Below are 13,965 nucleotides of genomic sequence, written 5' to 3'. Positions count from 1 at the left end.
ACTTGGGCCCATTATGAGGTTACTTTGTAGCATCCCAACTGTTTAAAGTATATGTCTTGAGACTACTTTTGAAATAAAATCTCAGTAATTGGATAGTTACTGTAAGCTTGGCTCTGTGAATAAATGGCCCTGTGAGGTTAAGCAGAACATATATTTTTTTAAGCTACAAATTGCATTCGCTTGTAAGAGAGGCCACAACCATATTTGTGGTGGTGGGGGCACGCAAACCTGCAGTTGCATGCTGGGCGAGATCACTACATAAACAATAACAAATTGTTGAGTGACCAAATGAGCGGGGCTCTTGGTAACATTGCAGGGAGGGGAAATGATATCAACCAGAACCATTGGGACTTTTACATACCACTTTCCCTCTTGGTATTGCTGGGTCCAGGTTTAATCTCTTCTGCTTCAGGTCGGTGGGTGGAGGGGCAGTGAAGCAAGGCAGAGCACTGAAATGAGGTTATCCAGATGCAGTTTTTTGTAATTCATTGTGAATGTCTGTAGCCTGAAATGAGCCTAAATGGTCTTGAATGGAAAATGGCAGCTGCGCGCCATCAATGGTCACAGCAACACTGAAGGCAATTAGATGATAGCTCCTCAGTCTGATGCGTAGAGGTGGATCCTGCTAAGGAAATTCTGTAACCATGGCAGTTAAAAGCAGGGACTGAAAAGCAAAGGCAGTTGTGTTGAGAATGAATAATAAAGTGGGCAGTCCAGGAGCTGGCTTTGTTACTGAACAGTGAGGGAAGGAAGTAGAATGAGATTGCATTGACAGGGGAAGGCAGGCTGTGATATTTAATTTCTGCCCTGGTACTTGTTTTGCTCGGCCTTCGAGCTCTATTGTATCTATCTCCATTTTTTTCTCTGGCGGTGCGGGTGTTATATTCTGTTGAGAATTATGAAGTGTTAAAATACTATGCTGCGGGTTTATCTTAAGTTTTCTGTCACCTTCTGTTTCGCAACTAGCTCCAAAGTTCATTTCAATAAAATTACCTGTTGCGGTTATATAACCTGAATGTTCACTAATTATCATAGAACACACGACTGATGAATATGCATCATTGATTCTTTTTAAAATACTTGACAGGCTCCCATAACTTAGTGTTTCCCGTTTTTATATAGAATTACATAAGAGACAGCACAGAAACAGGCCATTCAGCCCAACCAGTCCATGCTGGCTTTATGCTCTACTTGAGCCTCCTCCTATCCTTCCACATTGACACCACTCTCTGGCTAAAGAAGTTTCTTCTGAAATCTGTATTTGATTTCTTGGTGACTATCTTACATTGATGGCCTCTAGTTTCCCTCTTCCCTGTAAGTGGCACTCTGTCTACTCTATTAAAACCTTTCATAATTTTAAGGACCTACCTCTATTAGAGAAAAGAGAGACCCAACCTGTTCATCCTTTCCTGATGGGTATAACCTCGCATTTCTGGTATCCTTGTAAATCATTTTTGCACCTCTCCTGTGCTGCTATATCCTTTTTATTATATGGCGACCAGAACTGTATAGAGTACACCAAGTTTCGGTGCAAGAGGCCATCCACTTTGATTAAAAGTATTGGGCATGTTCTATTTTATTCTATTGGCAGCCATATGATTTTGAATTCACTAACAAAATTAAGCTAGTTTTACAATATCTTGTTTTAACCCCCCCAACTCATATTTTACACATTCTTGGAGACAAATGTTTTATGTTTTTATCCAAATATCACCTGAACACATGTATGCACTGCTTCTCTTTTGTGCCTCTGAAATTCCTTTTGTAGAAACTTACATCATCAAAAACAATGCTTTTAAAGTAGTACTCCAATTTTTGAAAACTATTGAAAGATTTTCATTTGAATTTAGACAGTTGAACATTTATTACAATTATTGCCAATAGTCCAATTAACTTTTCAAACTAGTCCTCATCTCTGCACAACAGACATTACTTTTGTGACAACAGAAGAAATGTCCACAGAAACTAAGATTAAGAATATTCTTGACATACCTACCGGTGTATAATCGGTCTTTACACATAATCTTGCAGGGAATAGTCTGTCTTGGGTCCTGACGACTGGGGTGCAGGGTAGTGCTGTCTATTTGAAAGTTGAATGTTTTCTCTCTCTGGCTCCCTGTTGCAGGATGTGCAGAAAATTGCACCTGCGATAAATGAGAACCCTGAAGAAATACATCCAACATATATTGCTCCTCCTATTTCATATCTGTTTTCTTCTGAGACAGATGGTTTGAAGTAGTGGTTTATTAGCTCAGCTGTGAACCAGCACAATGGAACCAAACACATTATGCCTGCAGTAATGAAACAGACCCCTCCTGTGATGGCTGCACAACGTTGTGTGTGTCGATCTCCTCCCCATCTTGTGCACTTCATACCAGGCAGGGAAATGCTGATTCCCAGCATTGATGTAATACATGACAGAACCATCATCGCTTGGGAGGCTTGAATGTACACAGGCTGGGCTAAGATGGAGAAGTTAAACTTGCAGCTGAAGAGCCCTGTACTATACCACGTGCAGTCCATCCAGAGACCTTGCATGTGCGTCGTTGTAGAGATTATATTTGATTCTGCAAAAGTATTTACCTTCCAGTTTGGTAGCCCGGTGGTTGCAATTGCTCCTAGGAAAGCAAACATAGACAAAGAAAGCGCAAAAATCTGCAGCCCTGCTGAAGCCATTATTATCTTCTGACACCTTGTGTGTCTGGAGATTCCAGTTCAATTCTGTATTAATGGAATGGAATTAATCGGGCTTGTTCTCAGCTCTGCTTAAGGGAATAATAGTTGTTATAAAATGTCAGTTAAATGAAAAAAATAATTGCAGTTTATAGAAATCAAAATGAAGAATCTTACCTATAGAAATTGTATCCAAAACTGCAATGAATGGTTGAGAACTAAATTCAGTAATCCTGCACTGGTAAAGCTCCTTCTCAGCCCAGCTACCTACAGAACAAAGAGAATTTACAAATTAGTGCGAATAGATCAATTCATGTGACATCAGTTTTTCCTTAGCAACAGGGCTGCCTGCTTTTGAAAATACAAATTTATGCAGTGTTACACAAACTTCAATTCATAAACTGAATATTTTTTCAAGTCTGACATGCTGCCTGTGATTGGCTATTTATAATGCAGCATTGAGATTATTTGATTAGTGTAAGAGCTGTATTTTTTATATTTTTCCCACATGGGATTTTTGTCATTTATTTTATGTCTTTTTTAATTGTTTAAATACAAAGGGAACCACAAGCTTGCCTGCCTTTATCCCTGTATCTGAGTCAGGTGGATGTTAAGTAAGGAGCTAGTTTCATCTATCACAATTATGCACTGTTTGTAAAATGGATGCAGGCTGTAGGCGAGTGGAGATGAGCAATTTGTTCAAGCTACTTTAATTGAAAATACCAACCGTAGCAACTTGGATAGGTAGGACCACTATTCGGCCCTAGCTGGAGTATTGTATCCTATTCTGAGCACCACACTTTAGAAAGGACGTGAAGGCTTTGGGGAGGGTACAGAAGAGATTTACTATAATAGTTCCAGGGTTGAGGGATTACAGTTACATGGATAGACTGGAGAAGTTGGAGTTGTTCTGCTTAGAGCAGAGAAGGCTAAGACAAGATTTGATCGGTGTTTAAAATCATTAAGGGTTTAGATAGAGTAAACAGTTTCCAATGTCTGAAGGGTTGATAACCAGAGGCGAAATGAGGAAAGACTTTTTAATGCAACAAGTGGTTAGGATTTGCACTGCTTGATTAATCTGTTTCCACCACCCTAATAGTTGCTTTTAAAAATGGAATTCGATAAATACTTGGAGAAAATATGGGGAACAAACGGCGGAGTGGGACTAACTGGATTGATCTTCGAAAGAGTTAGATCTGTAAAATCTAATTTTTGGTTTCTAGGTGGATGTAGGAGTTGTGCACTTTACTCCGCTGGTGGGACCTCAGATTAACCAACCCTTCAAACTGGTGGAAAAAGTGGTGAGATGTGTCTTCAGCTTTAGGAGAAAGTACTGCCGAAGGGGAGTTGAGTAAGTTTTAGTCATGTTTCTATCATTGATCTATTTTTGTGATATTAAGGGAAATTGATTGCAGTTGTAATATATTTTGTATACAACTGATTTTGGTGCAGTTGGTTTACTGGAACAACACAATAATGAAAGGTCTTTCACATGCTGCAGCTAACTAAAAGTATACATTTTCATTTGAGAACACGGATTCCTGTAAGCCATCAAAAATGCATTTAGATCAAACTGTTCACATCTCACAAAGTACAAATGTTCATCCCACCCTGTTGCTTAGCTTCATTGCAGGACCCAGTCTATTTTCATCTCCCTCCTGCCTGGACATCATGAATTAGGAATTGATCTATTTTTTTATATGCTTCAGCTAGCTGGCAATTATATCCATAAGAAACATTAAGTGAAAGAAATTGATTTTTAAGTCATCTTTTAGCTCCTGGTTTTAACCAAGCACCCCTCCATATTAATGCTATTTAATTTAAACTAAAAACTTCAAGCTTGCCCTCCCACTTCAAAAAGATTATATTCCATTGACAGCAGTAGACTTGGATCATCACTAAGCTTATCAGAGTGCCTAACAATGCCATCAGACTACAAGTTAGTGTTTGTGCAAGGTGATATGGCTTTGCACAGCTGCCAAACTTGTGGACTGTAAGTCAGGTGTGAAGGCCAAACCTGGCTTTGAAGCACAGTGGAGCAACTTCTCAAGTTGGGCCCTGCCTACAAGATTTCTGCTGTAAATGTGCAGGTGGTCCTCTTGAGGACAGGGATGGAATGCTCAGTCCTCTTTCATTTACAAAGTTCATACATGAAGACTGTCCACTTGCAAAGTACTGGGTGCACATAGAATTCTACTCTCGGAAGAAGTCAACAAAGAGCGGGGAAGTGAGAATATTTGAATACAGCTCCTAGAGGGGGAAGGCCAGTGTCTAACTCACTGCTACCTAGTTTCTTTTGTGTTTTAAATATAAACACAGAAAATGCTGGAAAGCACTCAGCAGGTCCGGCAGCATCTGTAGAGAAACAATTCTGATGAAGGGTCATCGACCAGAGATGTTAACTCTATTTCTCGCTTCACAGATGCTGCCTAACCCGCTGAGGATTTCCAGCATCTGCAGTATGTTGCTTTTGGTTTTTTTCAAAGAGCATTGTTTTTTTTAGACAAGATAAGAATTTGATTTTTTTTTAAGTGACACAAAACACTTCAACAATCTTCCAGTCTAAATATGAACTGTAGGTGATAACAATCACGTCATGACAGCTGGGCACTGATTCACTAATTTGGGCAATTGTAAAATGCATTTGTTCACAATTTTTATGCAGCAAAAATTTAAAAATTACTAAGTGTTTTTGTCCTTTCTAGAATTTTATTTCCTGAAATTCAGAGATCCCAGCTAACAGAACGAATGTTTTGTACTGCTGATGTCGACCCAACGCGCCGCCCAACTGAACTTACGATACCTCAGTTCAGGAGCCTTTGTGATGCGTATAGCCAACTGTGCAATGAGAACCAAAATCTTTTCACTTACAACTTCAGAGAAGAATTACGACAAAAGAAGCTTTTACGTAAAGAAAAAATTCACATTGAAGGATATGAAACAAGTGAAAGTTGATGAGAAATCTAGGAGCTGGGACTCTGATGTGCTAAAGCTACATTATTAATTGCTTTAAATTGACACATTAAAAAGAAATGTGCTTAAGATCAGGTTCATGACTAGCCTGATAACTGCACCCTAGTAAGCTACTTTCATTGAGGCTATTCACTTTTTTCTTGGGAAAAGAGATATGGATTTGAAACTAAAGGGACTGCAACAATTGGTTTGTTCTTTCTAGTACATTGGATTTGTAGCATGGTAGGTAATAAAGTGGGGAAGTTCTGGGAGAAACGTGAAAATATTAAGTAGCTTGTAGCAGTTGTTTTAATTAAATACACCATAACAAATTTCAGTAGCTTCTTTTCCAGTGCTGAAATCTCGAGATTGTAAAAAAAGAGCCTGCGAGGTGTTGAGGTGGAGTGTTCGAGAAATACTCAAGGTGCTAGGAGGCGAGAGCAAAAGGGTTGAGTGCAACCGAGGGCGCATTGGGTAGATTGACATGTGAGAGCAATGTGCTGCAGTTGAGTCAACAACCTCCACTAATAAGACCCCAGATTGAGTAGTATTGTAGAGACTGATGGGTAATTAGGCCTTACAACACCTGAGGACATGAACTTTTTTTTCCCCTTTCGAGGTTGAAATCATTTTTAACTCACCCCATGCGGCCACTTTAAGTAGTTTTCCGACAGTTTGGGTTACACCCAGATACTATGTCCATGCATCAACTAGACTTCCCCCATGCCTAGAACAATATGCTAAGAGAGTACGTTTAAATTAATTACAGCAGCTTATCTCAAACTTCTCCACACTGGCACTGCGATGGACGGCATAAATTGATCTCTATAATGCTTAGTGATAACATTTATTGAATTAGTTAAATAACAATTGCAACACCTAAAATGTGTCATTGAGACCATTATGAACTATGCAGTCCTTTTCATAATGTTTCTGTACAGGCATCATTGGTTGTGCTAACACATATTTCATTCCCCTAGGAGAACTGGAGTCTTGCTTTTGAATGCTTGATGCTCCAGTTCTGATGTAGTACTTTTTAAATAAAAGGAGGCCACTTAAGGTTATATAATCAGCTGACAATTTTGTAGTGGCACTTTAGAAAGTTCACAACAAATTGTACGTCCCAACATATAAAGCTGGACATATCTTTCCAGTACGAAAACTGCTTCTGTGCTGTAGAGAAACACCTTGTCCAACTCTCCCCAACAGCACAAGCAAAATCAGAAAGGGCATTTAGGGAACACACACAAACCTGATCTTACTATTCCAACGCACTGGTGTGTCATTAGAGCTCTAATATACAGTGTACAGTCTGAGGTAGGGATTTGTTTCAAAAAAGATCCTTGGATTATGGACACAAATGAGTGAGATCAGTAGGTAACCAAAGTTAGCATTTTCATAAAGGTTTAATTGGACTTAGACTTGTGGTACAATATGCTTTGACCATGATATGACAAATTTCCTCAATAGGAAAAGAACTACACATAGCTTCTTGAATACACTGTGCATATTTATTCCACATCAAAGCACTTTTTCAGCTTATTTGATGTCAAGTAGTCATTCAACAGAATACAAAATATAACCAATTAAAACCAATATTACAATGCAGACAGTTTTCATAAAATTACAATATACACAACCTCCAATGTTTATGTACAAAGAAAAAAATACCTAAATAAGAATATGCTAGCATTAAGAGGCATATGCACTACTGCAGCCTCAACAAAAGCCTGTAGTGCTGAAGACAATGTTAAATAAGTAGAGCTCTCCGTGTCAGGCCACCAGAGGTTTACCTTGGCAAACACAGATAAAACAGAACACAAACAGTGCCGTACTTAGCTTTTTAAAAACTTAAAACTGGACACAATGTAACAAATTCTATCTGTTCATTATCCTGGGGCTAATGTAAACCAATATTTTCCATCTATAAATAAAATTAAGATTTACAGCCTATTAAAATAAGCAATTTTATCTTTCTTGAAAATATTATTTTTGGTGTTCAATACCTGCCTTATTTGCAAATCCAATACAAAACTAGTGTATTATAGAAACCAAACAATAATTTTGTTGTCCACAATGGACAATAATTGACTTCTGTGCTTAATATTTTCTTTAACGAAAACAAGTTTTAAAAATCTACATTTTTGAGGCTAACTGTGGTCTTAGTGCAGACAGCAGTAAGGCAAACTAAACATTGCTTTCCATTTTCCTTTATAAAGCTTCTGCAATCTCTACTTTCAAAACCAAAAACAACTGAAAAGAACAGTACAACTTGGAGACTTAAAATAGACAGACAAACTAACTTCAATTCCTGATCATTTGTAAAGAGCAGCACCCATTTGAGACTGGAGCTAAGGCTCTCCATTACTTTCGATGTTTTCATAGAAGCAGTCTTCATTAACTACGGAAGTTAGGCTCTGAACGCTAAACTCTCTCTCCAACACAGAATTCAAGTCAACATTTGGCCCATCAGATTGACTATCCAGAGATCGGTTGTGCTCATGCATGGCTAACAGATTCCCTTTGTTCTTCTTTGTACTGCCACTTTTTCTTTTGATTGGACAGAAGTGGCCTCGCACAAGCCTGGGGTGATCATCTATTTGTTCCACCTCTTCTGTATCCAATTGTTCACTTGGTGCTTGCTCTATGTCTACTTCAATTTGCATTTTTTCAAATTGTACCTCAATTTCATTTGTCAAAGTCTCATTCTTGGCTTCACAGTAATCTTCATCATCACTCAAAATGTCCGATTCCTTTACTTCATCATCCCGTTGTTCCTCCGGACCACTGTGTTCCTGCTTTGGATATGAAAGGCTGCTATGCTCCAGTCCACTCTCTGAGGTATGGCAGCCACTGCTTTGAGTTCCACTGCTCAGGCTACATTCATCAGAATCAACAGCATTGCATCTCTCAGAGTCCTGACTCCAATTTGTTGGGGAATGCTTGAACAACTTTGATGCTCGAGTTGATGCTGAAATAGAGGAGAATGAACCAAAATCAAGTTGTTGTCACCATTAAGAAACTAGAAACAAGGTGTGGTCGAGATTTGGTTTTACCACTGTACATGACTAGTGTTCATGCAAGTTTCTTCATGTCTCATTGTAGATACACCTCATGTTATACTGAACAGTATGAACCAGGAAGGCCCCAAGTTCAATCCCTGGTTTGAACAGAGTTAGCAAGAGATCAGCTGGTGAGACAGTTGACTTTGGTATGTATACAATAAAAGGAGTAGGACAGGAGGAATCGTGGAAGGAAAGCTGGAAAGCAGGTTTTTAAAGAATATAAACTGAGTGAATGTAACAGCCCAAAACTACAGAGGACCCCCTCTCAGCACAGGCCATCCATTATTCTGCACAACAGACACAGGGACATTTTAATCCTAGTATCCATCCAATTAAAATGCATTAGATTACGTTGACTACAAAATGAGTGAGTTACTCATTTCTAAATGCTTTTAATTTTCAGGACATTCAAAACTTTGATAAAAGCAGATTTTGTATGTTTTCTTACCAATTTTAGCAGAGGATGGCACTCTATTTCTCAGAGGAATCATACGTTCTTTATTCAGTTTCTCAAGTGGTACTTCTGATTTGGTCATATGGCGGCGAACATTCTCCCTCAGAATTGAACGTATCACTTTAATAATATTTGTCTTGCTCTCAGGATCACTGCAAATAATGGAATTAAAGTGAAACAACTGCTGTTCATAAATGCATACAAAGAGCAAAAGGTTTTATGATGATAAAGTACTTGAAAAGCAACAATTGTGAATTTGGAAATAAATGCTTAACTTTTAAAATTAAATACATGATGGTAGCTTAGTGGCACATTGCTCTTTGGTGTATTAGGACACTTTACAAAAAGTGTTAGGATGTGGGGTCTGTCTGCAAGTTTCCAATGGCAGTAGAGGTAACAAGTGGAAGCAAAGTCCTTATGGCAGGGATAGAAAGAAAATTAGAGGACATGGCAAACTTGGCCACTTTCAGGCACCGTCTAGTGGCTGAGTTGAAAGTAAGACTGGCTAAAACCCAGGAGCAGATCACCTATTTGCCTTAGCCAGAATTTGCTGCATGGTATAGGGAGCTAAATATAATTGAACCCATACCCATTCAAGGTGTTGGTGCATATCTAATGAAAATATTAGACAAATCAAATCATCCACGGTCTAGTAACAATGCTCGGTGACTGACGGGGAATTATAGCCTGACATCAGTAGTGGGGAAAATGTTGGAATCAATTATTAAAGATGAAATAGCAACGCATTTGGAAAGCAGGGACAGGATCGGTCCAAGTCAGCATGGATTTATGAAGGGGAAATCATGCTTGACAAATCTTCTAGAATTTTTTGAGGATGTAACTAGTAGAGTGGACAAGGGAGAACCAGCGGATGTGGTGTATTTGGACTTTCAAAAGGCTTTTGATAAGGTCCCACACAAGAGATTGGTGTGTAAAATTAAAGCACATGTTATTGGGGGAAATGTATTGATGTGGATAGAGAACTGGTTGGCAGACAGGAAGCAGAGAGTCGGGATAAACAGGTCCTTTTCAGAATGGCAGGCGGTGACTAGTGGGGTGCCGCAGGGCTCAGTGCTGGGACCCCAGCAATTTACAATATACATCAATGATTTAAATGAAGGAATTGAGTGTAATATCTCCAAGTTTGAAGATGACACTAAGCTGGGTGGCGGTATGAGCTGTGAGGAGGATGCTAAGAGGCCGCAGGGTGACTTGGACAGGTTAGGTGAGTGGGCAAATGCATGGCAGATGCAGTATAATGTGGATAAATGTGAGGTTATCCACTTTGGGGGCAAAAACACGAAGGCAGAATAGGGGAGGTACAACGAGACCTGGGTGTCATGGTACATCAGTCATTGAAAGCTGGCATGCAGGTACAGCAGGCAGCAAATAGCATGTAGGCTATCATAGCTCAGGGATTTGAGTACAGGAGCAGGGAGGTCTTACTGCAGTTGTACAGGGCCTTGGTGAGGCCTCACCTGGAATATTGAGATCAGTTTTGGTCTCCTAATCTGAGGAAGGACGTTCTTGCTATTGAGGGAGCGCAGCAAAGGTTCACCAGACTGATTCCCGGGATGGCAGGACTGACGTACAAGGAGAGACTGGATCGACTGGGCCTGTATTCACTGGAGTTTCAAAGGATGAGAGGGGATCTCATAGAAACATATAAAATTCTGACGGGACGAGACAGGTTAGATGCAGGAAGAATGTTCCCGATGTTGGAGAAGTCCAGAACCAGGGGACACAGTCTAAGGATAAGGGGTAAGCCATTTAGGACCGAGATGAGGAGAAACTTCTTCACTCAGAGAATTGTTAACCTGTGGAATTCTCTACCGCAGAGAGTTGTTGATGCCAGTTCATTGGATATATTCAAGAGGGAGTTAGATACGGCCCTTATGGCTAAAGGGATCAAGAGGTATGAAGTGAAAGCAGGAAAGGAGTACTGAGGTGATGATCAAAGATGATCTTAGTGAATGGTGGTGCAGTCTCGAAGGGCCGAAAGGCCTACTCCTGCACCTATCTTCTATGTTTCTGACATTCAAATACACTACAAACTCATCCCTAACTTACCATGAAGAAGTATTACTTATGCTTTTAGTTTATCAATAGCATGATTACCAACATCGGGGCAGCTGCAAGACAAACTGCAAAAGCTAACGATGCTTAACTCACAGCTACTGAAGTATATAATCTGTTGCCTCCTAAAACATGATGCCAGTATTTTATAGCATACCACCACATGACTAAGTAATTATAATAGATCAAATGTCTAAATATTAAGCCTTGAGATATTAAACTGAGTTACATTTTAGACAACTTAATATGCAGTCTTGTAAAGAACATTCAGTAGAAATTCCTGATCATCCTATTGCTCGAGAAGGAGCAGAACAATGGCCTGATTTTACAGTAAAAATAACAGTGTGGCTAACGGCGCTTACCGTTAACAGCATCCAGCGACCTGACATGTGCAGTTAAATGCATAAATCAGGAAGTTGCTGTCTGAGATGGCCTGCTTCTCCAGAAGCTGTACTATAATGATATCTCGCCGAGAGACTCGCCATTAAAACATATGGAACTCCGTGAAGTTGCTGCACTTACCCGATATATACGCAGAAAAGGTTAGGGCTTGTCCACGTAAGTTCCCTTTTAACGGCATGGGAAGTCTTAATTACTGCCAAACAACCTCTCTGGCACAAAGAATGAACATGTAACAAGTGCGGAGTCTCATTCCTTCAGATTAGTGTTGAGATTTTTTTAATTATTTTTTTAAAACTTTTTCTTTGTCTCAGTCCAATCTTTCTTTCCTGTACTTGATTGGACATTGAATTCGCCATTCTAACTGACACTTCCTATTCAGACTCTGCACTGCTCATTAATGATTCTTCAATCAGATTAGTTAAGGAGATACAAAGTTGCTTGCCCTGTTCTCACCGGTCCCAGATGCTCTGTAGAGGGTGCCGTGCTTTTTCACGAGTTGACTGAGAGGAACTTCCCATGCAAGATCCCATGGAAAGTCTATGGGCAAATTGCAAGTGTAATGACTCTAAAACCCGGCCCAACTGTTCTTTTTTATATGGGCTTCCCAACTGAAATTATTTTTTGAGCTAGCCAGCTAGTATACAAGTTTACTTTTCAAAGAAATTGAAATTAACAGTTCAATTTCCTGAACCCATCTGCAGAAGGTGGTAATAGACAGAAAATAGGCACTAAGAAGCTGTACTGACAATTAAGCAGCTTTGGAACTGAACACTTTGTGTACAGTTGCCAGAAAGGAGATTATCCATAATTCAGTTTGAGAATAGTTTAAATTGATCACAATTTTTCTTTGCTTTAATTTAAATTGTATCTCACAGCGTGTGGCATTAGACATTATTCAACACCCTTCAGCTCAATTTTTTTTTGCACTGTAACTTGCTGGAGGTGCGAGCTGATAACAACATGGCAATGGGGCATCTGGGACTATAGTGAACTCATTATCTCATTACTTAGAGTTTTAAGGATTGAGGGGGGGAAAAAAAAGAGAGGACTTCGGAGAAGGTGGGTGAAGGAGTCAAAGAAGATACAGAAAGTGAAATAACGAGGGAAAGAAGGAATGGATTGAGAGCGCGCGAAACGAGACAGATTTTTAAAATCTTGAATAATAATTTACTATATGCAGTATGAAATTTAACAATTTAAATAGTTTCTTTTCTGGGCCAGAGAGGTTGATTGCATTAACCATTATCATGTCATTAACAAGGTACTTAGTTAATTATCAGCCATAACTTTCTATCGTGAGTTTAACAGGCAATTAATATGTACATCCAGCATGTTCTTAAAAATAACGGGGAGGCTAAGGGAGACATGCCATTTGTGCGAAGCAAATGGTGGAGTGGTGTAAATCGACTACAATGTCCTGGAGATTCACAACTCACCGTGTATCTCTTAAATGCCCTGAACTCAATTTGCACATTAATAACGGCATACGTCATTAACAGGCTGTTATTTTTCCAGCAAGATCCAGCCCAATAATTACTCCCAAAGGATGGGTTCCAACATAATTAAATTCAATAAAACCCAGAATGTAAACCTCAACATACTACAGTTTTGGTGTGATGCACAAAACTGTTTTCTCTACCTGGCACTGCATGTAATTCACTATATCTACTGGCAACTTCGACATAGAACACAACTTCAGTCACCTTGCCTCATGCACAAATAGTTGAGCAAAGTTCTATACGAGAGGAAGCACTATGCACATAACTAATGCTGCACATCAACTCCTTTCTGTATTATACTTTGCAAAGACAGTAGCAAAGGTTTATTATCTCAATTATTCGCTCCTTAAAATAGTTTTTTGATTAAAACCAATTAAACCAAAGTTTTATGATTATGGATTCATGGTTTTATTTTGATTTGAAAATGCATGCATTGCTGCGCAGCTGGATTTAGCTTTTTTGTGGGAAGTGTACATTCATATAAATGTAGCCCCATATTAGTAAATTGGTAAACTCCAACTTTGACATAGGCAAATGGAAGACAAGAGGCATTGGTGTAACAGACTCATGCAACTCTTTGAAGATATCACTAAGGTGCAAAATTAGAGAGTTATTAAAATAGAAGAATGTAGTGCATCAAGAAACAGTCTGTTAAAACCCTTCTGGAAGACAGTCTTTATTTACGTATGAAAATGGACAAGACATTATTCAGGTTACCTGCTACACAGCTGAAAAACTGTTTCAGGCCGCCCTTCTATTTCAGATTTAGTATGGATTAGCTCCCAGATGCAGTTGGTATCTGTGCCTGTACCAAAAAAAACAAGTAATGAAAAAGACAGTGATT

At 39.2% G+C, this 13,965-nt stretch overlaps 3 protein-coding genes across 6 annotated transcripts in view; 1 reads left to right on the top strand and 2 right to left on the bottom strand.

Annotated features, from left to right (window-relative positions):
- Positions 1 to 7,184, top strand: part of tfb1m (transcription factor B1, mitochondrial) — a 54,078-nt gene extending 46,894 nt beyond the window's left edge. For all 3 annotated transcript variants that reach the window (XM_070889675.1, XM_070889674.1, XM_070889676.1), the window contains 2 exons: positions 3,897 to 4,024; positions 5,379 to 7,184. In XM_070889675.1, the coding sequence (XP_070745776.1) occupies positions 3,897 to 4,024; positions 5,379 to 5,628 (378 nt within the window). In that variant the 3' untranslated portion in view covers positions 5,629 to 7,184. The remainder of the gene's footprint in view (positions 1 to 3,896; positions 4,025 to 5,378) is intronic.
- Positions 2,014 to 2,907, bottom strand: LOC139272655 (claudin-20-like). Its single transcript, XM_070888732.1, has 2 exons — positions 2,851 to 2,907; positions 2,014 to 2,721 (listed from the first exon to the last, which is right to left on the bottom strand). Exon 2 carries the CDS (start codon positions 2,674 to 2,676, stop codon positions 2,014 to 2,016), a length of 663 nt encoding a protein of 220 aa, XP_070744833.1. The 5' UTR covers positions 2,677 to 2,721; positions 2,851 to 2,907.
- Positions 7,185 to 7,636: 452 nt separating the features above from the next.
- Positions 7,637 to 13,965, bottom strand: part of LOC139273164 (rho guanine nucleotide exchange factor TIAM2-like) — a 418,212-nt gene continuing 411,883 nt past the window's right edge. For both annotated transcript variants that reach the window (XM_070889673.1, XM_070889672.1), the window contains 3 exons: positions 13,839 to 13,926; positions 9,139 to 9,296; positions 7,637 to 8,596 (listed from right to left, as the gene is read on the bottom strand). In XM_070889673.1, coding sequence (XP_070745774.1) covers positions 7,977 to 8,596; positions 9,139 to 9,296; positions 13,839 to 13,926 — 866 coding nt within the window. In that variant the 3' untranslated portion in view covers positions 7,637 to 7,976. The remainder of the gene's footprint in view (positions 8,597 to 9,138; positions 9,297 to 13,838; positions 13,927 to 13,965) is intronic.

This window comes from Pristiophorus japonicus, chromosome 9 (assembly GCF_044704955.1).
Source record: "Pristiophorus japonicus isolate sPriJap1 chromosome 9, sPriJap1.hap1, whole genome shotgun sequence".
NCBI lineage: Eukaryota > Metazoa > Chordata > Chondrichthyes > Pristiophoridae > Pristiophorus > Pristiophorus japonicus.
Note: the sequence above shows the minus strand (reverse complement) of the source record. Positions and strands in the feature narration are given on the sequence as shown.

Coding starts and splice junctions, on each gene's coding strand:
- LOC139272655 (XM_070888732.1), bottom strand. CDS start 2,676: ATGGCTTCAGCAGGGCTGCAGATTTTTGCGCTTTCTTTGTCTATGTTT.